Source organism: Scardinius erythrophthalmus, assembly GCF_964197995.2.
Source record: "Scardinius erythrophthalmus genome assembly, chromosome: 10".
Classification (NCBI taxonomy): Eukaryota; Metazoa; Chordata; class Actinopteri; order Cypriniformes; family Leuciscidae; genus Scardinius; species Scardinius erythrophthalmus.
Window position 1 is genome coordinate 7,356,012 of NC_138230.1, and position 24,473 is coordinate 7,380,484.

The 24,473-nt window shown below is 38.3% G+C and overlaps 2 protein-coding genes across 2 annotated transcripts in view; both read left to right on the forward strand.

The window, feature by feature from the left end:
- The window catches only part of trpn1 (transient receptor potential cation channel, subfamily N, member 1), a 39,427-nt gene extending 25,057 nt beyond the window's left edge, over positions 1-14,370 (forward strand). Inside the window, exons 19-29 of the mRNA XM_081377279.1 lie at positions 640-846; positions 1,410-1,511; positions 2,261-2,359; positions 2,570-2,722; positions 3,293-3,400; positions 3,486-3,683; positions 4,394-4,600; positions 5,134-5,591; positions 6,408-7,315; positions 11,987-12,133; positions 12,837-14,370. Coding sequence (XP_081233405.1) covers positions 640-846; positions 1,410-1,511; positions 2,261-2,359; positions 2,570-2,722; positions 3,293-3,400; positions 3,486-3,683; positions 4,394-4,600; positions 5,134-5,591; positions 6,408-7,315; positions 11,987-12,133; positions 12,837-12,970 — 2,721 coding nt within the window. The 3' untranslated portion in view covers positions 12,971-14,370. The remainder of the gene's footprint in view (positions 1-639; positions 847-1,409; positions 1,512-2,260; positions 2,360-2,569; positions 2,723-3,292; positions 3,401-3,485; positions 3,684-4,393; positions 4,601-5,133; positions 5,592-6,407; positions 7,316-11,986; positions 12,134-12,836) is intronic.
- Positions 14,371-19,648: 5,278 nt separating this feature from the next.
- On the forward strand, positions 19,649-23,212 carry LOC308697587 (G-protein coupled receptor 20). The gene is made up of 2 exons (XM_081376929.1): positions 19,649-19,973; positions 21,939-23,212. The coding sequence occupies exon 2, from the start codon at positions 21,941-21,943 to the stop codon at positions 23,015-23,017; it is 1,077 nt and encodes a 358-aa protein (XP_081233055.1). The 5' UTR covers positions 19,649-19,973; positions 21,939-21,940; the 3' UTR covers positions 23,018-23,212.
- The last annotated feature ends 1,261 nt before the right edge of the window (positions 23,213-24,473 follow it).

The following is a 24,473-nucleotide window of genomic DNA, read 5'->3' on the forward strand; positions in this document are numbered from 1 at the left end:
AATATGACACGGAAACATTGACACTTGCAATAAAAAAATCATTTATTTAATCTTGCATCACGTTTCCACCCTCAAATCCACCAATATTACGATTTGACCCTTTTTTTATGTTTCTAACTTCAAAAATTTACTTTATATATATTCAATATATTGATTTTATTATATTATATTATATTATATTATATTACAGTACATGGATAGTGCTATTACAATTTACCTTACAACACTTTACAAAAACATTAGTTAACATGAACTGACAATGAACAACACTTCTAGTTAATGTGAATTTCAGCATTTATTAATAACATTTTTAGGATCAAAAAGGTAACTGTTAACATAAATTAATGCACTTTTAAATAACATGAAAAAACAATTATGTATATTTTGATTCATCAATTCATGAATATATATTCATAATGTCATATTTTTTCTGATATTGTCATGTAAATGCCCTTTTCATGCTACTTGAGATGCATATTTTTGCTGTGTAAAGGTAATATCAGATATTTAATATATATTCTAAAAATAAGTCTTGTTATGGTATTTGGCTCCTCATATTCTCCAAGATCCTGTTTTTCCGACTCCTACAACTCTTTATAGCTGACAGATAGTGGATGGTTTAGTGCTGTTGTGTTTCAGCACGGACAGACTCCTCTTCATCTGGCGGCGGAGAGCGATCACTCTGAGGTGGTGAAGCTGTTTCTGAGGCACAGGCCTGAATTAGCCACACTAGCTAACATGGAGGGCGCGACCTGCGCACACATCGCTGCGGCTAAAGGCAGTGCGGCTGTCATCAGAGAACTGCTCATGTTCAGTCAGGGAGGACCGCTCACACTCAACAACAAGGTCAGGTCAAGGGTTAAAGGGCACCGCCGGTCAGGAAATTACATCATTTTATGTTTTATCATTTTAGTATCATTGAGATACTATTAACACACACACACACACACACACAAAGTTTTGAAGTAGATTTTATTCAATCCAATTGCCAAGTTATTTTGTTGTGTGATTTTTTTTTATTTATTTTTTTATTTTTATTGAGCTATATATTGTTTGTTTTTTATTTCAAATTTTCATTTAGTACAACTAAAAAGTTGGCAACTGGCTGAAATAAGTAACGAAAATGTTTTTTTTATGTTTTTAGTTTTTTTGTTTATATAGTGTTTATTCATTTTATTAGAGTTTTATTAATTTTAGAACATTAAATTAAACTAAATTAAAATAAGAATTGTTTCCTTGACAGCTAGCTAAAATAAAATACGTTTAAGTTTTTTTATTTCAGTTAATGTTTGTTTTATTTCATGTTTCGTTTAATGCTCGTTTAATGTTTTATTTTATTTCATGTTTTAGTTGACTATAGTTACCCTGTATATCTTATGCTCTTTCTAACTAAAGCTAACTCTGTCCAGGCTAACGGCGTGTGTCCGCTGCATCTGGCAGCCGCTGGCGGACACACGGAGGTGGTGAAAGTGCTTCTGGAGGCCGGAGCTTCAGTGACGGAGGAGGATCTGGTGAGTCCGACAAACAGTTGTAGACTTGTATGAGAAGTTTAAAGGGCTGGTATAATGCCCTTTTCACAAGATGTAAAATAAGTCTCTGATGTCCCCAGAGTGTGTATGTGAAGTTTTAGCTCAAAATACCCCACAGATATTTTTATATAGCATGTTAAAGTTGGCACTTTTTGAGGGTGAGCAAAAACGCACCATTTTGTGTCTGTTCCTTTAAATGCAAATGAGCTGCTGCTCCCGGCACAGGGGGGGGGTGCTACAACAGCTTGTGTCCTGAACATTTCTAAAACGTTTAGCCTTTTATGTCAAAACTGGAGTCAGACAAAAATGGAGAGACTCAAGAAGAAGTGACAACAAGTAGAAGCAACAGGACATTTCTGAATGGTTAGTTGATGAATTTATGTAGCTTATGTGTAGTTATCTTCTAGTCATTGATTAGCATATTCTGTCTAGATAATCTATAAATCGTGTTCAGGGGCGGGGTTTATGTAAATTTTAGGGTTGGTGATGTCACTAACCCGGGAGGAATGTGGTGTAGTCCCTAACAGCTGTTTGTTGTAGTCCTTAAAAAGCGATTTCTTTAAAAGCAAATATCTCCCTTTGCTTTGAACTTTGAGCGTTGTAACTTTGCAGATGTTGTTTATGCTCAAACAGCAACATTACACACTAACTAAAGTTAGAAAAGTGAAATCATAATCAACCACCCCTTTAATAAAAACATTGATAATTCCACTGACCTATGTCCCTTTCAGGAGGGCATGACGGCCATTCATTTGGCAGCCAAGAATGGACACACTCATATTCTGGAGGTCCTGAAAGGAAGCGTTTCCCTGAAGATCCAAAGCTCCAAGGTGCTTCATATGAACACATGACATCTGCTTATAAACGTTAAACAGAACAAAACTGTGATGTTAAAGTGAGAACCGTGTGTGTGTGCGTGTGTGTGTGTGCGTGTGTGTGTGTGTGTGTGTGTGTGTGTGTGTGTGTGTGTGTGTGTGTGTGTGTGTGTGTGTGTGTGTGTGTGTGTGCGTGCGTGCGTGCGTGCGTGTGTGTGTGTGTAGACAGGGTTAACTGCTCTGCACGTGGCAGCCCGTTTCGGACAGGTGGACTTTGTGAGGGAAATCCTGACTAAAGTCCCGGCCACGATACGCAGCGAATTCCCAAACAACAGCGGCAAAGATTACGTGAAGAGACGTGAACAGCCATTAGCTGAGGTGACACAGTTTCACTCAATTATTGAATTATGATTCAAAGCAGCTGTACAGTAAATGCTATTAGAAAATACAAGTGTATGTATTAAAAAGTGGGAACATTTCCATGAAATAATTGTGTAAATTTTTTATATACTTTTTATATACTTCTAAGTTATCCCTACTGTATTAATGAGTAATGTATAAATTAATGTATTAATACATATTTACACAGTGACAGTCAAATTTATTCTGAGTAGGCTCTGCATTCAGTATATTATAAAAAAATTAATACTATTATACAAATTTAATAATTTACTATTATTATATAATATATTATTATAAGATATTATATTATTTTATTAATATTTTAGTGAATAAATTCATTATATATTTATAATTTTTTGTGTGTGTGTCTGCGTCTTGGTGCATGTTTGTGTGTGTGTGCGTGTGTGTGTGTGTGTGTGTGTGTGCGTGCGTGCGTGCGTGCGTGCGTGCGTGCGTGCGTGCGTGCGTGCGTGCGTGCGTGCGTGCGTGTCTGCATCTCGGTGCATGTGTGTGTATGTGTGTGTGTGTGTGTGAGTGTGTGTTCAGTCAGGTTACACTCCTCTGCACCTGGCGGCTCAGTCCGGTCATGAGAACGTGGTTCGGTTGCTGCTGAATTCTCCTGGCGTTCAGGCTGACGCAGAAACACACATTCAGGCAAGAGCACAGAAGCGCTGCTGCGGTTTGAAGCGTGATGTAAGAGCGCAGTAATGACCGAGCGACTGCCCGTCGTGTGTTTTAGGGCTCCAGTCCTCTCCACCTGGCGGCTCAGAGCGGACACACGGCTGTGGTGGGACTGTTGCTCAGCCGGTCTGCGTCTCTGCTGCACCTCACAGACACACGGGGACGCTCCTGTCTGCATCTGGCCGCCGCACACGGACACGTGGCCATGGTGAGAGTCCTGCTGGGACAGGGAGCGGACATCAATCACACCGACACGGTGAGCAGAAAAAACACAGTCGAGAACTCTTAATATCTCATCTCATTGCCGAGTGAATTGATGTCGTGTCTCCTCCAGAGAGAAATCTCAATAGCGTCTCAAACTGTGCTTAGATTTGCCACGATTTAAACAATTCAAAATAAGTTTCATCCATTTGAATATATAGTAAAATGTAATTTATTCCTGTGATCAAAGCTGAATTTTCAGCATCGTTACTCCAGTCTTCAGTGTCACATGATCCTTCAGAAATCATTCTAATTTAATGCTTAATTATAATGGCTCTCATTATTATTATCATCAATGTTGAAAATGTTAAAATACTTTTGTGGAAACCATGATATATTTTTTCTGGATTCTTCAATGAATAGAAAGTTTAAGCTTTTATTTGAAATAGAATCTTTTTGAAACATTATAAAAGTCTTTTCTGTCATATTTGATCAATTTAATGCACCTTTTGACTGTTAAGGTCCTTTGCACACCGAGTCCAAAATTTTCTCATGTTAAAAAATAAATACGACCTCACGTTCTGTCAATCACGTTTACACACTGCCTGTGAAACTTTCGTCCGTCATGAAAAAATTCTGATTGTTTTTCGCATCCGTAGAAAGCGTTTAAAACGCATACGAAAATTTCAGACTCAGTGTGCAAGGACCTTTAGAGTAATAGTAATGTAACACTGAACCGAAGCCTCTGCGCTGGTCTGTCCTCAGAGTGGCTGGACGGCGCTGCATTACTCCGCTCAGGCCGGCTGTCTGCAGGTTGTGTCTCTGCTGGTGGAGAGCGGAGCGTCAGTGTGTGTCGAGTGTCGAGCCGGACAGACGCCGCTTCAGTTTGCCGCTCAGGAGAACCACGAGCCCACAGTCATATTCCTGCTCAGGAGAGAGAAGAACGCACTGCGTCTGCTGGATGACAAGAAGGTGAGACTGTCTATCTATCTATCTATCTATCTATCTATCTATCTATCTATCTATCTATCTATCTATCTATCTATCTATCTATCTATCTATCTATCTATCTATCTATCTATCTATCTATCTATCTATCTATCTATCTATCTGTCTGTCTGTCTGTCTGTCTGTCTGTCTGTCTGTCTGTCTGTCTGTCTGTCTGTCTGTCTGTCTGTCTAAAATCAAGCTTTGTAATGCTGGTTTGTTTCATGGCTTTGAACCCTTTATTCTTTTTACAGTGTATCATCACTGTGTTTCTCTGTAAATTTAGTTTGATTTATTTATGCATTTATTTTGATACACATGTATAGTTTGTTCACTGTAATATGATGGCAGGTACGATTCTTTCATTTTGATCTCAATGAACATGAGCAGATGAGGAAGATTTCCAGCTTTAAAAACTTGTCGAAACTTGTTCTGCTGCAAATATACCAACTGAAGTCGCATCAACATCTTTTTTCATGATATCAGAAGTGTCATATTTTATTTTGTGTTGTCTGTAGTTTGTGTTCAACCTGATGGTGTGCGGCCGGATGAATGATAATCTGGCCCTGGAGGAGTTAGTCCTGCACTCTCCCGCTCCTCTGGACACGTCGGTCCGTCTCTCGCGAGCTCTGGCTCTGGCCTCTCTCCGAGAGAAGGAGCGATCGGTGGACCTGCACGCTGCCGCTCGTCACTGTGAGGTCATGGCCTCTGACCTCCTGACCTTAGCCTCCTCAGCCGGGGGTCACGGTGCGGGGCCGATCCTCAGGGCCGTAGACCATCGGGGGGTCAGCGTGCTCGACTGCCTGATCGAGGCCCGGCAGAAAGGCGTGGTGTCGCATCCGGCGGTGCAGACGTACCTGACGGACCTGTGGTTCGGGAGCCGGCGCTGGGACTCCTGGAAGATCCTGATGCTGTTCTTCTGCTTGCTGTTCTGCCCTCCACTGTGGCTGGTGCTCTCACTGCCGCTCAGACACAGGTGTGTGTGTGTGTGTGTGTGTGTGTGTGTGTGTGTGTGTGTGTGTGTGTGTGTGTGTGTGTGTGTGTGTGTGTGTGTGTGTGCTCAGACACAGGTACAGTGTAAATGAGGAAACTCTGCTTTTACATTCACTTCATAGCTTAGCAGTGTTGTTATTGTGTGTGTGTGTGTGTGTGTGTGTGTGTGTGTGTGTGTGTGTGTGTGTGTGTGTGTGTGTGTGTGTGTGTGTGTGCTCAGACACAGGTACAGTGTAAATGAGGAAACTCTGCTTTTACATTCACTTCATAGCTTAGCAGTGTTGTTAGTGTGTGTGTGTGTGTGTGTGTGTGTGTGTGTGTGTGTGTGTGCGCTCAGACACAGGTACATACTTTCTGAGAAAACTCTGCTTTTACATTCACTTCATAGCTTAGCAGTAATATTATTGGGAGTGTGTGTGTACTGTGTACAGGTTTGGCTATACTTATATAGTGAAATATTATGACAACCGACTAGTGAGGACATTTTACTGGTCCTCACTAGTTGAAAAGGCTTATAAATCAACCAAAACATGTTGTGTGTGTGTGTGTGTGTGTGTGTGTGTGTGTGTGTGTGTGTGTGTGTGTGTGTGTGTGTGTGTGTGTGTGTGTGTGTGTGTTCAGACACAGGTACAGTGTAAATGAGGAAACTCTGCTTTTACATTCACTTCATAGCTTAGCAGTGTTCTTGTGTGTGTGTGTGTGTGTGTGTGTGTGTGTGTGTGTGTGTGTGTGTGTGTGTGTGTGTGTGTCCTGGTTGAGTAGAAATGTGTGTAATTAATTAGTTTTAATCTCCACACAGCTTCAACACCATCCCAATCGTGAAGTTCCTGAGTCACCTGGTGTCGCACATCTTCCTGTTGGCCCTGTTCATCTTGACTATCGTGTACCCGCCCGTGAGTCCGCTATCCCAGGGCCGTCTGGTGCCCGGCTGGTCCGAGTGTCTCCTGCTGATCTGGCTTTGTGGCATGCTAGTTTCCGAGCTGACTTTCCCAGGTGAGCGCACTGGATTAGCGTGGATTCGTCTTCTTCTCCTGGGTTTTTCCGCTGCTGCTCTTCTCTGTCACCTGTTAGCGGTCCTCAGCCAGCGATGGCCACCGGCGCACCTTCACTGCCTGTTCGCACGAAATGTCCTGCTAGCCGTCGCGATGACGCTCGGCTTCATCCAGCTCCTGGAGTTCCTGACTTTCCATCACTTATTCGGCCCGTGGGCCATAATCATCCGAGACTTGATAAAGGATCTGTGTCGATTCGCCGTGATCCTCATGTTGTTCCACACCGCTTTCACGCTGAGTCTCACAGCGTTGTGTCAGCCGCTGTATCCACAAGATCGAGACAACAGCACCGTCAACGCCACTCAAGTGAGAGTCCCGGGTCCTTTAAACATGTCCGTGCTGCTTTTCTTCGCCTTGTTCGGTTTGACCGAACCGGATAAAATTCCCGACGTGGAGCGCTCGCCTCCCGCGACGGCCGTTTTGGCTAAAATGGTATTCGGCGTGTATCTGGTCGTGACGTTCATCGTGTTGGTCAACCTCCTCATTGCTATGATGAGCGACACGTACCAGCGCATCCAGGCTCAATCCGACACGGAGTGGAAGTTTGGTCGTGCCGTTTTGATCCGTGATATGAGCCACAAATCTGGAATACCGTCTCCGTTTAACCTGTTCACCAGCCTCTTCTACTCCATCAAGGTTCTCTGCAAGCGTGCAGGTATGATTCGCTTTTCATTCGTGATTGTTTGCATTAGTGCTGGGCGGTATGACCAAAAAATTAGCCTATATCATGGTATTTTTCAAAATTATACTGGTTTCACTGTATATGACGGAAACACTGTATATTTTTTTCAAGCATGACTGGGTGTTACAGTTTTTCTCGATTGCTTAAACACTATAACCAGGCTTTTGAACTAAAATTTCAAAACCATAATGCCATTTATCAAAAAGCACACCAATTTCCCTAAACTATAAACACTATTCCCTGTTTTGACACATGAGTCAAATTTGTTGAACTGTCACTGCAAAACTCTACACACAAATGCCTTCATTTCTCATTGCCTACACCATGTTGTCATGTATAAAGCACTAGCACTCAATATTGTTCACTCAAGTCAGCACAGCTTCAGCTCAGTTAGCACACAATTACCAAAGTGGAAACACTCATCTTCATTTATATAGCGCTTTTAACAATGTAGATTGTCTCAAAGCAGCTTTACAGAGATAAGCGTATAATTTAAGGTAACAGAGATTGTTTCGGCACACCAAAAAGCACACCAATTTCCCTAAACTATAAACACTATTCCCTGTTTTGACACATGAGTCAAATTTGTTGAACTGTCACTGCAAAACTCTACACACAAATGCCTTCATTTCTCATTGCCTACACCATGTTGTCATGTATAAAGCACTAGCACTCAATATTGTTCACTCAAGTCAGCACAGCTTCAGCTCAGTTAGCACACAATTACCAAAGTGGAAACACTCATCTTCATTTATATAGCGCTTTTAACAATGTAGATTGTTTCAAAGCAGCTTTACAGAGATAAGCGTATAATTTAAGGTAACAGAGATTGTTTCGGCTTTACAGCAGAGTTAAGTTATTTCCATCTAAAGTTAGTTTTAATTGATTTGGTTCCGTCGCAATGATCATTTGTTATTAAATTAGGGGCCGCTAAGACGACACCATTCTCTCTACACAGACTTTAAACGCGAACCTGTGAGAAACGCTGATGGCGGTCACATGCGCATTTAGAATGGGTTCTATAGTTATGTGCGTTTGAATATACGCAGGTTTGGAAATCCCTACAAGCCAAGCCTAAACAAAATACTTGTTTTTCCTTATAAATTTTGATAAGGAATTTTATTTGTTGCTTTGGGGTAGGACCGCGAGACGAATTTTCCCGACAACGCCTTATCTGTAGAGTGGTAGTGGGATCCTCCATAGGGAGAGACTAGTTGGCACTTCAGCACTGCGTTGTCATCGGGTCCAGGTGAAGGTCCTTCGTCAGATCTGGATACGGCCTGGATACGGCAGGCTGCAGGAAAAACCTTGGGATAAACACAGACACTAAAATTAGCGTAGATGCCATTCTTCTCATGATGTAACGAGTACATCAGGATTTTTGGGAAGTGTTCCCGGTTCCGGCTGACCTAATCTATGCAGCATAACATTAAATTATAGAAGTCTATAATGTATTATGTGAAAGCTAGGTCAAAGAGATGTGTCTTTAATCTGGCTTTGAACTGACAGAGTGTGTCTGCTTCCCGGACAATGGTAGGAAGACTGTTCCAGAGTTTTGGTGCTAAATAGGAAAAGGATCTACCGCCAGCAGTCGATTTTGATATTCTAGGTATAATCAACTGGCCGGAATTTTGAGATCGTAATAGACGTGACGGACTATAATGCGTTAAGAGCTCGCTCAAGTACTGCGGAGCTAAACCATTCAGTGCTTTGTAAGTAATCAGCAATATTTTAAAATTTATGCGATGTTTAATAGGGAGCCAATGCAGTTTTGACAGAACCGGGCTAATATGGTCATACTTCCTGGTTCTGGTAAGAACTCGAGCTGCTGCGTTTTGAACCAGCTGTAGTTTGTTTATTAAGCGTGCAGGGCAACCACCTAGTAGAGCATTACAATAATCTAGCCATGAGGTCATGAACGCATGAACTAATTGTTCCGCATTTGTCAATGAGAGCATATGACGTAATTTAGATATATTTTTAAGATGGAAAAATGCAGTTTTACAGATACTAGACACGTGACTTTCAAATGAAAGATTGGTATCAAAGAGCACACCCAGGTTCCTAACCGACGACGAAGACTAAGAGTCAAAATTGAACACACATCAATAAGAACCTTCAATAGATATATAAAAGGGCCCAAATCAGTTTATTGAGTTTTGGAACAATGGATCCAGAAAGACATGAAGGAAGAGATCGAGGAGGGATAAGGAGGAGGAGGAGGACGACGACGAAGGACAAGAAGACAAGCAGTCTCAGATGAAATTCAAGCCACTCTAGTTGCCCATGTCTTTGTCAATGGTATGACTATGAGGGAGTAAGGCCAAATTTGAGTTGCTTTACTGTCGCCTCGAGAGCCTTCAGGGAGGTGTGTTGGCAAACAAAATTCTATCACTGAATAAAAGACAAATAGTCTTTGATGAGGTTTATTTTCTTGCAAGAAAAGGCCAGCAGTCGTACAGTCACACAGAGTGGCTGCAGAGTGTAACAGTGAAGGTTGGCCATCCTTCATCCTTTATAGTCTGGACTCCCAGAATGTTATCTTTCTAGGCAAATGATGGTATTTCAACCATACGTGAAAGATTCTTAGACGTGTTCATCATATTGTCTCCTTGAGTGGGTCGAGGCCCTCCTGTCACCTACTAACACTCTTTACCATTCCAATACAATTCCACATAGAATAAGGTTTTGTGTGTGCTCTTTTACTGTCATATGATGGTCACACACATCTTACTGTAAGTAAATACTGTAAAAAAAAATTAGAGGAGAGAGTAAAAAAAATATATAATTTTTTGTGTGTGTGTGTGTGTGTGTGTTGTACTGTGTAGTACATGAATGAATAAAAATGTGCCAGTGTATCCATTGGTTGTGTCTTTTGTGTTCATCATGTGAAAAGGTTTGTGAGGCGGGGAACCACAAGTAACATAACTTACCAGTTTTGGAAATGTTGTTTTGAATTTATTGCACCAGTGTCTTAGACTATGTTGTAGTGTGTGTGATTTTGAGGGCTTGTGTGTCCAGTGTGAGGGCAAAGTTTGGTTTTTCAGCAAGAGTGAATGGTTTTGAGTGTAGAGCTTCATTTTGAACTGAAAATAGGATGTTTGGGGAATTGGGTGAGACGTTATGGATTTGTGTTTACTGTTTTGAGAATATGAGGCATAGTTTCAAGAAATGTGTTTAAGCAATCGAGAAAAACTGTAATCACATTTTCTACTGATTGAGAGAGTAAATACTGCAGTAGACTGACTAAGAATGCCCTTGTTTACTGTCAAGAGTGAATATTGTAGAAAAATTCCACAGTAGTATTACAGTTTCTTCCAATTGCTAACACACTAAAATGACATGCACAGCACAGTTATTTAAACTGACACTCAGAGAGCAAAACCTCTTCTCAAGTCTCCAAAAGTCTAAACACACTTTATGCTTTACACACATTTTGCAATTCAAAATGGCACTTTTTAAACGACCTGAACACGGTTCTCTGCATAACACACAACAATCTGACATAAAGTCACATGTTTGCCATTTCAAAACACTGCCATTCAAAATTACTCTACATGATCTGATTGGCCGACACATGTGTCACCTGACCAAGCACCTCAATGGTTAATCGTTAACACTTCAATCTTTTTCAGTTTACCGTTTTTTTTAGCATATTTTTGTTCAGCCCGATGTAAATATATCTGCTGTGCATCTGTTTCACTGACTTGTTTGGTGAAAAATCTGCAAATCATATCTATCTGCAAATATTTCTGTGCATGTGAACAATCTGAAGAATTTTCTACAATTTGAACTATTTTAGTATTATGGCAGAGCATACTAAAGATGAGAGTGCTTTTCATTATGCCCAACAGTGTGTAGTTGGTTAGACAAAAATAAAATCTGGTAATATGAATGAAGTGTGTGCCATTTCGTGCAAAGGTTTGATTTTGATAATGCTATGTAGTTTTGATTGCAGTGCTTCATTTTGCAGGATATATTAGGTATGTTGCAGTTTGGGTGTGTGGTTTTGTGAATTGTGTTAAGTATTTTGATAAAACCAGCCTAGTTTGCAAAATTGTGTGTTAGCAATTGGAAAAGACTGTAATACAGGTTTGCAAGGCCCCACAAAATGATGCTGTTTACAAAGAGTTGCCAGCAGGAGGCGCTCATAAAGCTGCTTTATCAGGAAAGATGAAGAAAGATTCAGTGAGAATAACATCGAAACTTTTCTAAAGACAGTCAGTTCCCTTCAAAGATGCATTCATATAAACACCTGTGCCTCGTTTTGACTTTGAAACGTGCAGTGCTCGTGTTTATTCAACGATGTCAAAGCCTTTTGGAAGATCGCTTTGTGGCGAACAGTGTTGATATTGTGAACCAATGTATGGGAAACACTGTAATATAATTTGACAGCTATCAATTATAGTTTAACCTCTCTACATTCACCTTCAGGCTTAGTAACACACACATCTGTGCATCACCACTGTTGTTTTTAAGCGACATACACCGGTATTGCGGTATATTAAGAATCCATATCATAACAAAATTAAACACCGGTATTCAGTATGAGCCGTTATACCACCCAGCATTAATCTGCATGTTTGTTTCTGCCACAGAATACATAAAAAAAGGTAGACTTAGTCCTCCATGTTCTCTGTTCAGGGAAGATCTGCTGCGCGGAGAGTCGTGATGTGATCAACGAGGAGGAAGACGCTGAAGGTTTGTCTGACTCTCGTTCTCTAGATCGACTGGCTCAAGCGTCTGTCAGCTGGGTCAGAGGAAACAAGAGGACGCAGATCCTCCCGGAGGGCAAGTGCATCTCATTTACCAGACCAAATTCACTTTCACTCTGGCAGAAGATTCATTCATGTGGTCAATTTTAAACTAACCCCGTCCCCTAGATTATATTATCAATTAAGAAATGATGTCATTCAGAAATTACATTAGACAAATTTAAAACGCTTCTCTTGGAAAAAAAAAAAGATTTTCTGTTAAATATCAAACAGAAAGAGCCTATATAATTGCTTTATCTTTATATTGTTGTAAGAAAAATATTGTTAAATTATTATATTTAACAATTTATTGTTTGTTGTTACTCTTAGTTTGCCATGAAAATAGCCTTTGCTGCATTAAATAAATAAGTAAATAAATACATTAATTATTATTATATTATATGGTTTAAATAAAGAGCATATAGTTGAAGATGCTTTTCTGCAATATTTTAGTTTATCTAAACTTTTTGGAAACAGGGAATAGTACAACCCCTGAAAAATGCGTTGAAACTGCATCCTCTTTTGAGTGAGTGAATGGTCAAAAAATATTTATGCATTTAAAATGCACAGCATAATCCCGGTGAATGCTCATGAATTACGTTTATTTAAAAATGACAAGTTGCATGCATTAAAAAAAAACATGAATATATAAATATTATGTAATATCACATTTTAAGCATTTTGTTAGGTGGACATGGCCAGGTGTCGGTCTCAAGCAGTCGTGTGCTGTTTCTGTGCAGGGGGTCAGATCCCGATGTCCAGGTGTGGAGGTCAGGTGCGCGTGGAGGACGTTGTTGATTGGCCGTCGGTGGTCCAGCAGTTTTTATCCCAGCGCAGACAGAGGGACAGATCGCTGGCGGAGAGAGATGAATGACGACAGATGAGTTTGCACTGACTATAGCCACATGAGCCCACATCACTTCAGCGCATCACAGCCTGTGCCTTTATCCGATGCTGACTCCTCACTCGTCACTAATGTGAGATGTCATTTACACTACTGGTCGAAAGTTTGGGGTCTGTATGATTTTTTTTATGTTTCTGAAAGAAGTCTCTTCTGTTCACAAAGGCTGCATTTATTTTAATAGAAATACAGTAAAAACTGTGAAATATTATTAGTTTAAAATGGCTGTTCTCTATGTGAATATATAGCAAAGTGTAATTTACTCCTGTGATCAAAGCTGAATTTTCAGCATCATTACTCCAGTCTTCAGTGTCACATGACCCTTCAGAAATCACTCTAATATGATGATTTGATGATCAAGACACATTCATGAATATTATCGATGTTGAAAACAGTTCATAAATTTTGTGGAAACCATCATACATTTTATTTTACAGGATTCTTTGATGAATAGAAAGTTCAAAAGATCAGCATTTATTTGAAAGTAACATTTTAAATGTTCTTATTGATCAATTTAACACATCCTTGCTGAATAAAAGTGTTAATTTCTTTCAACACACACAAAAAAAAAGTATTGACTGCAAACTTTTGACCGGTTAATGTTCATGATTAGAGTTGGTTGTGATGTGCGTTCCTACTTGATGTCTCTGACTTCTGATCATAAATGTTTTATTGGCCGATGCCAGAAAGATGACGTAAACCAGTTGCAATGCTCGCATTTGTTTGGCCAGCTGTTCACTCGTCAATAAAAAACATTTTTAGCATCTAAGCAACCGAAGTGCTTAGTCACTAAAGCAATGCCAGGAGAATGTTTAACAGTATTACATTTTGTGTTTGTTAGTTTTCATTATTAGTGCCACAGAAATATCAGTGTTAATGGAAAAATATCTTTATTTTTTGTTATTTTTTACTACTTTTTTATTATACAATTGTATTACTATACATGTAAATAACACATGCTAAATAATGTTAAATGCTACATATAGCTGTGTAATCACACGGTGTCTGCTGCACCTTTATAAAAATGAAACAAGTGTTTTCAGGGCTTTTTAACACCGTGTTCACATGTGTCAGTATTACCGTAATTTCAATTTCATGTTGACAATTATAACATTATACTTAAAGCTGTTCTAAACTCAGATTTTTTTTTCATTTACTTCATCACTGACGTCATTGCAAAATGTTGAAGAACAAAAACATGCACCTGATGCTACCTGACATTTTGTTTGCCTGAGCGTTCACACGCTTCAGATTCTCCAAGTTATAATTACTGCAAGTCTGACATGATGTAAACAGCCTTAAATCATGTTTTTTAGTTCTGAACTTTGACTGTCCTGAAAACAGAAATAAAAAATAATGTGGACCAACATCTGAACAGTGTCGGTAAAGTCTTCTGAATGATCAAAACTTTACTTATAAACCTGTCGCACTCAATCTCCTCCAGTCCTTCTGTCTCTGATTGATAGTTCAGACTCTTTTATCCAGTAAAAGTCTTCCAGTATAATTGTACAAGCGTCCTCCTTCAGCTCGAGCTTCACGAGTCTTTCTGTGTCAAATCTGAGCTGATTTTATCAAGGAAACGCAAGAATAACTTTGATATTGTTAGTAATATTTCAACTGGACTGAAGCAGCTTTACTTGATTATCCATCATCATTTATTATAAGAGTATCAAATATGATCATCAGGCTTTTGAGGAAGGTTTATTAGTTCATCTCTCAATCATCATTTTATTGCATTTCATTATGTTTTAAAACTACAGAGATTTGATCATAAAATCTGAGCATTTAAATATCTCACTAAGATATTATTGGCAGATCTTTAATATTTATATGCATTTTATGTCAGTATCTGCTGTACTGTTATAAGATCTCATTGATTCACATTACATGCATCATAATTACTTACTTTATGTCCTTAGAATTTTCAGCATCTGCATCAAATTGCATATTTTTCTCAGTTTGAGAAAAACTGAGTTCTCAGTCCTCCATATTCTCACTATATATGAGCCAAAAAAAGCCTGCTGTATCAAATATGATACAAAACACATGCAATTATTTTGTCTAAGGGTCCAATAAACTAGATTTTTCAAACTTTTATTTCATATGTCAGGTGTTAGAGTAACATATTATTTACTGGGAGGCTGAGTATTTTCATGCTAACAGGTTACTACTAAATTATGACATGTTTGACGTGAGACTATGTCCACTTCTTCCTCTCGGAGACGAAATGAAACAGGCTCCTCGGTCAGATATATGATGATTTCCACTCTCGCAGGAAGTGTGTCTCGCTAACCGGCTTTTCTCTTACTTTTAACTGGAGATTGATGGGTTATACGCTTAAAACAGCTCATGCGTTCATATGTCCGAAGTCTCTGTCACGTTTAACTTTGGACAGAATGATGAGAGGAAGAATAAACATTTGTAACGAGAGCCAGTTTTTCACTTTTATGGACGTTCATTTTTGGCCGTGTGTTTATGCCGAGACGGTAACTCATCTGTCCTGCATTGGGAGGGAAAAGCGCAAGACTGTGTTTTTTACTGAAAATCAGAGGACTTGCTTTCTAGAAACGTCCTAAAGTGAACTGCGTTTGGGTGAAATAACAGCTAATTCACTGTTTCATGTGATGGATTCGCTCGCATTTATCAGGCATTCAGACCAAACACTAGACATTTATGTTTCCTGTTTTGAGCTTCTCATGCTAATTTTACATCCATAAAAGCTCTTCAATTTACTCTATTCATCTTGCAGTGTCAAAAGCACATCAAAGCACAAGAATCCAAAAACACTCAACATCCTACAGTGGTTTACTCTTACTGTATGGAGGAATATCACTCGTACTTCAGGCTTCTTGTCCTCGCTTGGCTGAATTTCCTCTTTTTCTTAACACTAATGTATATGAAGCATTTGTGTTTTTAAAATTTAAAATGCATCTAAATTTACGGCACTGAATGATGAGATAAGTCAGAATTGACATACTAAGTCAAAATGATGACATTAAATTGAGAAATCAAAATTAGTATGTCATTGGTATGTTATAATTATCACGTACTAAGTCATAATTATGAGGAAAAACTTGAAATTATGAGGAAACTAAATTATAATTATGAGATTAAAAACAAATTTATGACTTTTTCTTTCATAATTGTGACTTTTTAATTCATAATTTAGATTTAGTATGTCAGTTTCAATTTTTTATCTCATAATTGAGCATTTGCAGCACTTAAGAAAAAAAACATTAGGCTTTTTGTTAAATCAAATTCCGACACTAAATTTTGATATAAAGGCAGAAATGAGATACTAAGCCGACATACTAAATCATAATTATGAGATTAAAGTCAAAATTATGACTTTCTTTGTCGTTTAAAGTCATAATTCAGATTTAGTACATCATTTTGACTTTTTTCTTATAATTATGAAATTAAAGGTAGAAATAAGAAAGTGTAAATGATAACACACTAAGTACATTTAGAAAAAAAATATGCTTTTGTAAATCATAATTATGACATAAAGTTGAAATTGTCATTAAGTTATGACATTAAATAGTCAAAATTGTGACATACTTGAAATTAACATAAAAAGTCATAATGATGACACAGAAAGTCATAATTGTGATTTAGTATGTCATAATTTCAACTTTTCCCTTCATATTTAGACCTGGTATGTCATAATTACGACAGATATGTATTCACCTTATTTGGAATATTTTTAAATGTGCAAGTCTTGGATAGATAAATAAATATAAGAAAAGCAAAGTGCAAAGTACATGGTGACTATAGTTAACCATGTATTCATCAGCATCAATGTATATCTTAAAATACCTTGATTTTACCATCATTGTATTGTTTGTAATGCTGGGACTTTTCCTGGACGGCCCAGATCTTTACCAGGTAAACCACCCATTAACTTGTACATTCTGAATGTGCCACACCTGTCGCTGTCGTTCATGTATACAGAACTGGTCTGAGTGCAGCTTTATTAGTTGTTGAAGGCCAGAAGTGATTTACTGTCTCTGGTTTTTCTCAAGGTGACAGATGTTTAGACCGTGACGCTGAAGAGTCTCCATCTGCTCTGCTCAGTTATAGACTCAAGGCATTTAGTACAAAACACATCAGCATTCAGTTTGTCTCCTCACAAACGATCGTCATGCTAATTTGCTTTAGTCTGCTGTTCAAAGTTTGTCACCTTGTAAAATCAGCCATGAAACCTTCAGCTACTCACTTAAAAATGTTGGGTTAAAAATAACCCAACTATGGGGTGGTATAGCACCCAACTGTGGCTTATTTCAACCCAATGCTTTGGGTAAACTCCAGTTGGGTTAAAATAACCCAACAGTTGAGTTAAATATTGACCCAATATGTGTAACCCAACGGTTGGGTTAACAAACAACCCAACGTTTTTTACTGTGTACATGATTATACACTGCCTTCTGGGCTGGAACTATACTCGGTTCATTCAAACCTGAGAAGATTTGCTAAAAAACATTTCATTTAATTAAAAAAAATAACTTTTATACCCAACTTTTATGATTTTATGTTGAAGCAGGTTCACACTGGGTGAATCTCAGTCTAGGTCAAATTTATATATTATATTTAAAAAAAATGTAGGAACCACAATTAAGTTTCTTTGCATTGTGACATAAAAATTTTTTTTTTTTACATATGTGATTAGTAATTATTAAAAATGTTTAAGTAATTGCACATCATAATAGATTTTGTTTGACTGAATTGAATTTAAGCTGTTAATTTTTATATATACACTGTATATGTCCGGACAGGATCATGAAAATTATTTTACAGTGCACGAAAATCTTAATAATATAAAAAAAGCTAAAAGTATGATAAATAACGATAACGATAAAAATAGCTTTAGATATAAAGGAAAGCACCACAACTGTTATGATAACGGCACTGAGGAATCACTTTCAGAACGATTTTTTCCCAGCTGATAAAGGATAAACATTGAGCCAATCACAATCCATCCTGCTTTAACGAGCTCGAGCATTTAAAGTGGCAGATGACAAAACTGCAGCATGCGATTAGAATAAACATAACGATATCGTGCGCTGTTAGTGGATGCTAATGTAGTTCTCATTATAGGCTAGTTATCTTTATAGTGAACGTTTTTGGTGCGAACAGTCCTTCTTTAAACAGCTCAATCTCCCATCATCCCGTGAGGCACATATGGAAAGAGTCTGCGGATATACTGACTTGACTGAGTACAATACTCACGCTTAAAGAGTTGATGGAGAATGACAGTCTAATAAAGCAGTTTTAGTTCAGTTTCCCAAGTACCCAAGTGTTTTATGCAAACTCTTCCTATCTGTAGTTCATATTTTGTGGCTATTCATCACTGTTTCTGTTATGTCATTTCCCCTTTGATCTGCATGTTCTTTGTATCAGATCTGTGTCTTTTCAGGCTTTTGTTTCGGAGTGTTTATGCAAAGAAATAACAAATCATGATCTCAAAGTACAGCAGGATTTACTGTAACACGGATGGATGTGTGTTATGGTTTATGCGTTTCAGTCTTGACACTCGCTCTGGTGAAGGATGAGGTGCAGGACTTCACTAATGCAGTGTTTCTTCTCCTTGTTCCTCTCATGAGCTCCGGCTGTTGTGCCGACGTGTTTCTTCATGTCCAGGACGGGTCACTGTCTCACAGGTGGTCCACCATCACTCACTGGGTTTTCAGTGGAGGAACCTCTTTAAAAGACATTTGCAGGCATGCAATTTCTCATTTTCAAAATAATTATTAGTTTTTATTATTTATTTTAAGACATATGTAGTCATGAAAATAATGTCAATGCAAACATAACATTAAAATGCAGTGCATCTTTATGCTAAATGTAGTATTTAAATCTATCAATATATATAACATTTATAATAATTATGTATATATATACACAGTGTATTTGTGAAAATTCTAATTTTTAAATCTCTAAATATATACAGTATAAATCAATTTCTCATGTGTAAAAAAAAAAGTGTTAATTGTCATGAAAATAATGCCACAATGTAAATATATTACTATTTTTATTGTTTATTTTAGAATATTTATTATATTATAATATTACATAAAACATTTTTTATAAAAAAAATAGCAAATATTGTCAAAATGCAAATATAACATTTTCTTAATGTATATAGGAGCATTTTATTTTCATGAAAAAATAAATATTTAAATTTCTGTGTATATATGTGTGTGTATAAATTGTGTATATAGTATATACACTTTTGTTTAATTATCATGATATATGACAACATTTATATATAAATTATATATAAATAACTTTTTCTTCATACTAAATGTAATATTTAAATCAATCTATAATCTATCTATATAATATTTCAAATACAATTTAAGTTTATTTTTTATTAGTATGTTGTTGTTTTTTCTTGGTTTTTTTTTTTTCTGAAAACCTGTAGCTTTAAAAACACAGCTTTGGTCATTTCAAAACAGAGATGATTTGTATTATCCGTGCATTCCTGCACAAAATCTCAGACGGAAGGGAAATTCAGAGCTGAATTGATCTAAATATGGACTATGGATGTGAGTTTTGCCATGGCTGATGTCCAGAAGAGTGATGGCGCTGTAAAGTGACTTCTGAGAGCTTGTGCCCAGAGTTTAGAGGGATTGTTGAGAAGATGAGAAAGAGAGCGAGGGAAGGGGAGCGTGATGGACAGACCGAGACCTAAAAGTCTGTCATTCTTCAGCGAGACTCACTTCATGAAAGACTCACTTCTGGAAAGAGAGCGTTCACTTATCCTTGAGAGGCAAAGAGAGCGTTTAGACTGCAAGACAAAGCAGAGCATCATCAAAAATGGACACTGCTGAACTGAGATATGCATGTTTATTATTTGTCTGCATTACTAGTAATGGAAATTGTTGAGATTTCAGTGAAGCTTCATTTGATTTAAGAAATACAGAAAAGAACCGACATCCAACTGGACCAGAGAGAGCATCATCCAAACCAACCGGTGAGAATCTCCTGTTTATTTGCCTTTGAAAATATGTTGGGTTTGAGATGTATTTATAGTAGAGTTATTTGAACCTCATTTTCCATGAGAAACTACAGTGAGATCCCCCAGCTGACTGAACCGTGGGGAAATTACACAACATCATGTTCCATAAGTCAGAATCTAAATGGAACTTAAACTCCTAATATGGAACATTCATGTAAAGTTCAGACAGAGTTACACAGCTGATGAAAGAGAATCTGAGATTCTGTTACATATTTCATGAAAACTCTGAGTCTCAGACGTCAGAGAACAGGAGCACAAACTCTCTCACAGAATAAAACGCTGAAGAATGTTCCATTTTTAGAAAGCCATGGAAAGCTTCATGCAGAGCCCGGATTTGTGGTGGTGCGTTAAGGCAATTCTAAAGTTGTTGTTTTTTCCAAGCTGTATATATATAGATATATCACATCACAACTAAACTTAATTTTCATTTTAATAAAAAAAATTAAAGACAATGACCAGTAATACAGTAATTAAAAGGTAAAAAGGCTTTTCTAATCACTCTCAAGGCCATTTTTAACAAAACCCTGCCTAAGAGCCACCATGCTTGGCTCATTAAACATTTCTGCAAATTAGGATGTTAATCAAAGAGTGTGAAATATGTAACAGCATAATTAAAATTTAGGAGTTTGGTATTGGTAAAAACGTTTAATGTTTTGAAAGATGTTTCCAGAAAAATATGAAGCAGCACTGATGTTTTCAGCATTGTTTATAATAAGAAATGTTTCTTGAGCAGCAAATTTACATACTGAGAATTATGTAAAAGTCTTGTTACATTTTAATAACTGTCTGAAACTGTTAAATATTTTGATTAGAGAATAATAGCATAATATTAAATATACTTATTTATTTATCCTACTTGTTCTTTGTTTTATATACTGTGTATATATATATATACACCAATCAAAATATTTTATATTTATATGAATATATAATTATAAATAACTTACTGTATGTAATTTAGTTATACTTTGTGTGAACATATACCGTATGTATATATATATATATATATATATATATATATATATATATATATATATATATATATATATATATATATATATATTCAGACCCTTTCCAAAAAAATTGAATATCATGGAAAAGTTTATTTATTTCCATAATTCCATTCAAAACGTTAAACTTCCATAGATTATAGATTTAGGGCCCACAACTTAAACGATTTCAATTTAGTTGTTTATTTGTACATAATTTGGGCTTCCAGCTCATAAAACCCTCGAAAACAGGATTTTAAAAAATTAGAATATTTCATAAAATCACACAGTAATTACACAGTGATACCATGGTCATTGAACCAGGTTTTGGTTCTTTTGGCAGTGTGGGCAGGTGTAAATCCTGTAATTACTGTGTGATTTCATGTAATATTCTAATTTTTTGAAATCCTGTTTTCGTGGGTTTTATGAGCTGGAAGCCCAAATTATGTACAAATAAACAACTAAATACTTGAAATCGTTTAAGTTGTGGGCCCTGAATCTATAATTTATGGAAGTTTAACGTTTTGAATGGAATTATGGAAATAAATAAACTTTTCCATGATATTCAAATTTTTTGGAAAGGGTCTGTATATATTCATTCACACACACGCATATGTATATATTTAAGAAATATTTGCATGTATATACTGTATATATATATATTTATACATCTTTTTATTATATATAAATAGAAATATATAAATAACACATTTTTCTTAAATATATACATGCAAACGTGTGTATTTATATAAACAAAATAATTATACATAGTACACACACATATATTATGTAAACACAAACTTTTTGGATGCAATGAATCACAATTAATCGTTGCCCAGCACTAATATATATATAGATATATTAAATAGTATGTAATTATAATATAACTATAATTTACAAATTATTTGTTTTTAAATTTTCTGTGTTCTAGCCATGGAGATCTTTGAAGGACATTCTAACATCACATCTGAGTCTCCCGTCAATACCAGCAATCACCTCCAGGGGGTGCCGCCGCACCTGAAGAAACTGGCCCACCTGGACGAGTCTCTGTACCAGGAGTTCTACGTCCTGTGGGTCACGCTGATGGTAGTGAACACGCTTATGTTTGTGGTCGGCGTGGTCCTGAACAGCCTGGCGCTGTACGTGTTCTGCCAGCGGAGCCGCTCTCGAACGACCCCGGCCATTTACACCATTAACCTGGCAGTGGCCGACCTGCTCGTGGCGCTGTCGCTCCCGGCCCGCATCGCGCTTTACCACAGAGGCGGCGACTGTGTGGCGTGTTTCTACATGCACACCTTCAGCTACTTCGTGAACATGTACTGCAGTATTTTGTTTCTCACTAGCATCTGCGTGGACCGCTATATGGCGGTGGTGCGTTCGGCGGGAAGCCGTAGGCGGAGCCCAGCTTCTGCAAAATGCGTTAGCATGTGCGTTTGGCTGTTCGCCGTTGTGGTCACGTACTCGCTGCAAACCTCGGCTCTGGATTTTCACGGAGCTTCATGTTGTCACGTCGCCGTTCTCTTCGCCCTCACCGTGCTGGAGTTCGTCTTGCCGCTACTTGTAATCGCGACGTTTACGATCCGCGTTGCCTGCGCACTAGCGGACAGCAGGCTAATGCCGCAGAGCTGGGGTCGACGCGCGCGTGCCGTCAGGCTGCTAGTAGCCGTATTAGTGGTGTTCACCGTGTGCTTTACGCCGTATCACGTGCGCGAGGCCGTGGTGTACTTCCAGCTAGGGGGCAGCAGAGAGCAACACGTTGTTGCGTATCATGTGACCATCACACTAAGCAGTCTGAACAGCTGCCTGGATCCTGTGGTTTACTGCTTCGTGCCGGATAGTTTCCGCTCCACCCTGCGAAGGGAGCAGAAGAAGAGATTCGGAGAGCATCCGGTGGCAATCAAGGGAAACAGGAGCTCTAAAGCTGCGGGAACGCCGATAGCTATCGCATACAGCGTTGCAACGCTCACGCTCACACCCTGCATACTGACGTCCAGAGACATTCCCGCCTGACATAAAACACTCCCACAGGAAGTTTACCAACGGGTCAATATGAGAAATATCAACCAAATGAGAAACAGCTGTTTGTATCTTCATGTATAAATATTTGCATGCACATTCTTAACTCGATTATGCTTAAACCGACAATGTGTGTGGTCATGTAAATGCCTTAACTCGATTTGCAAACATTAAACGATTGACACAGCTAGATTTTTGCCCATTATCTCGATTTCATTCGGTATGTAAACACCTTAAAGTCAGCATGATCTTTTCTTCCCTGTTGTGACGTATATCCGAGTGAAACGCTTCTGAAACAAGACCAAATGTGGGCGGGGCTTGATTTTGTCTGTGGGGAATTGATTGAATGGTTGTGGTTTGCTATTGGTGGATCTCATGTGAGTGACAGGTTGCCCCGCCCTCGCAACAGAAAACACGTCATCAGAGAAGAGATGGGATGTCGGTGCAAGAGCAAGGGATGGGGGAATCCATATCACTAAGAATGGGAGAAAGTGCAACACGCAATATGGCGGATTCAGGCGGAACAAGTCCCGCCTTCTAAATAAATCAACTAATCGCTGATTGGTTAAGTCATTGCATCACTGCAGCTGCCGTTAGAAGCTCCGGTTGCTTTAGAATGAGTCAGTGTTCTGAGACGCACGCTTATGAAAATGCAGATTTTTGTCATGAATTGAGCATTTAAAAACAAAATTTATGAGACAGTTGTCAGATTTCACTGGTGATTTCAAACATGAAATTTAATTATAAGCTTGGTGAACAGATTTGGAGAATTTGATGATTCTGACAGAGAATTTGACCCTATTCAAAGAGATACAGTAGGAGCTGTACTCGCACGGCTGAAATACCGAGTGGCATTACTTGCGTCAAAGGTGCAGTAATGGATTTCTAAGAGGCTGTTTACACCTGGCCACTTCATGCGTTTTCTCAGATCGGATAGCTATTTGATCGTGAAAAGACCAGGTGTAAATGCCCTCCGAAACACATTCGAGAAGGATTTGAATCCGATCGCTCAAACCACTTCAGGAGGAGGTCTGACACGCATTCCAGACGAAACTGGACAAGTGTAAATGCATCTGGTGGTACTATACGGTTATCCGGACCACACCTGACCACATGTGACCACAACCACTCTTGGTTGGTCGTAACCCCAGTGACGGGTAGGTTTAGGGGCGGGGTTGGGGTAGGTCATCACATGTGGTCCGGATAACCGTATAGTACCCATCTGGTTGTTGAAACCACATATGTAAATTGTACTCCTCCCAAAAATGCTAAAAAAATCATCGTGTGAGAGCGTGTTATAGGCTATATGTAATGTTATAGCCAGATATGACGACGCTACTGGAACATGCATCACCGCAGCTGAGCATCTATTCATTAAGCCAACGTGCAAACTATCGCAAATCAAAGTGAAAGTAAGTCGCAGACGCTTAACACACAATCATCATCATTA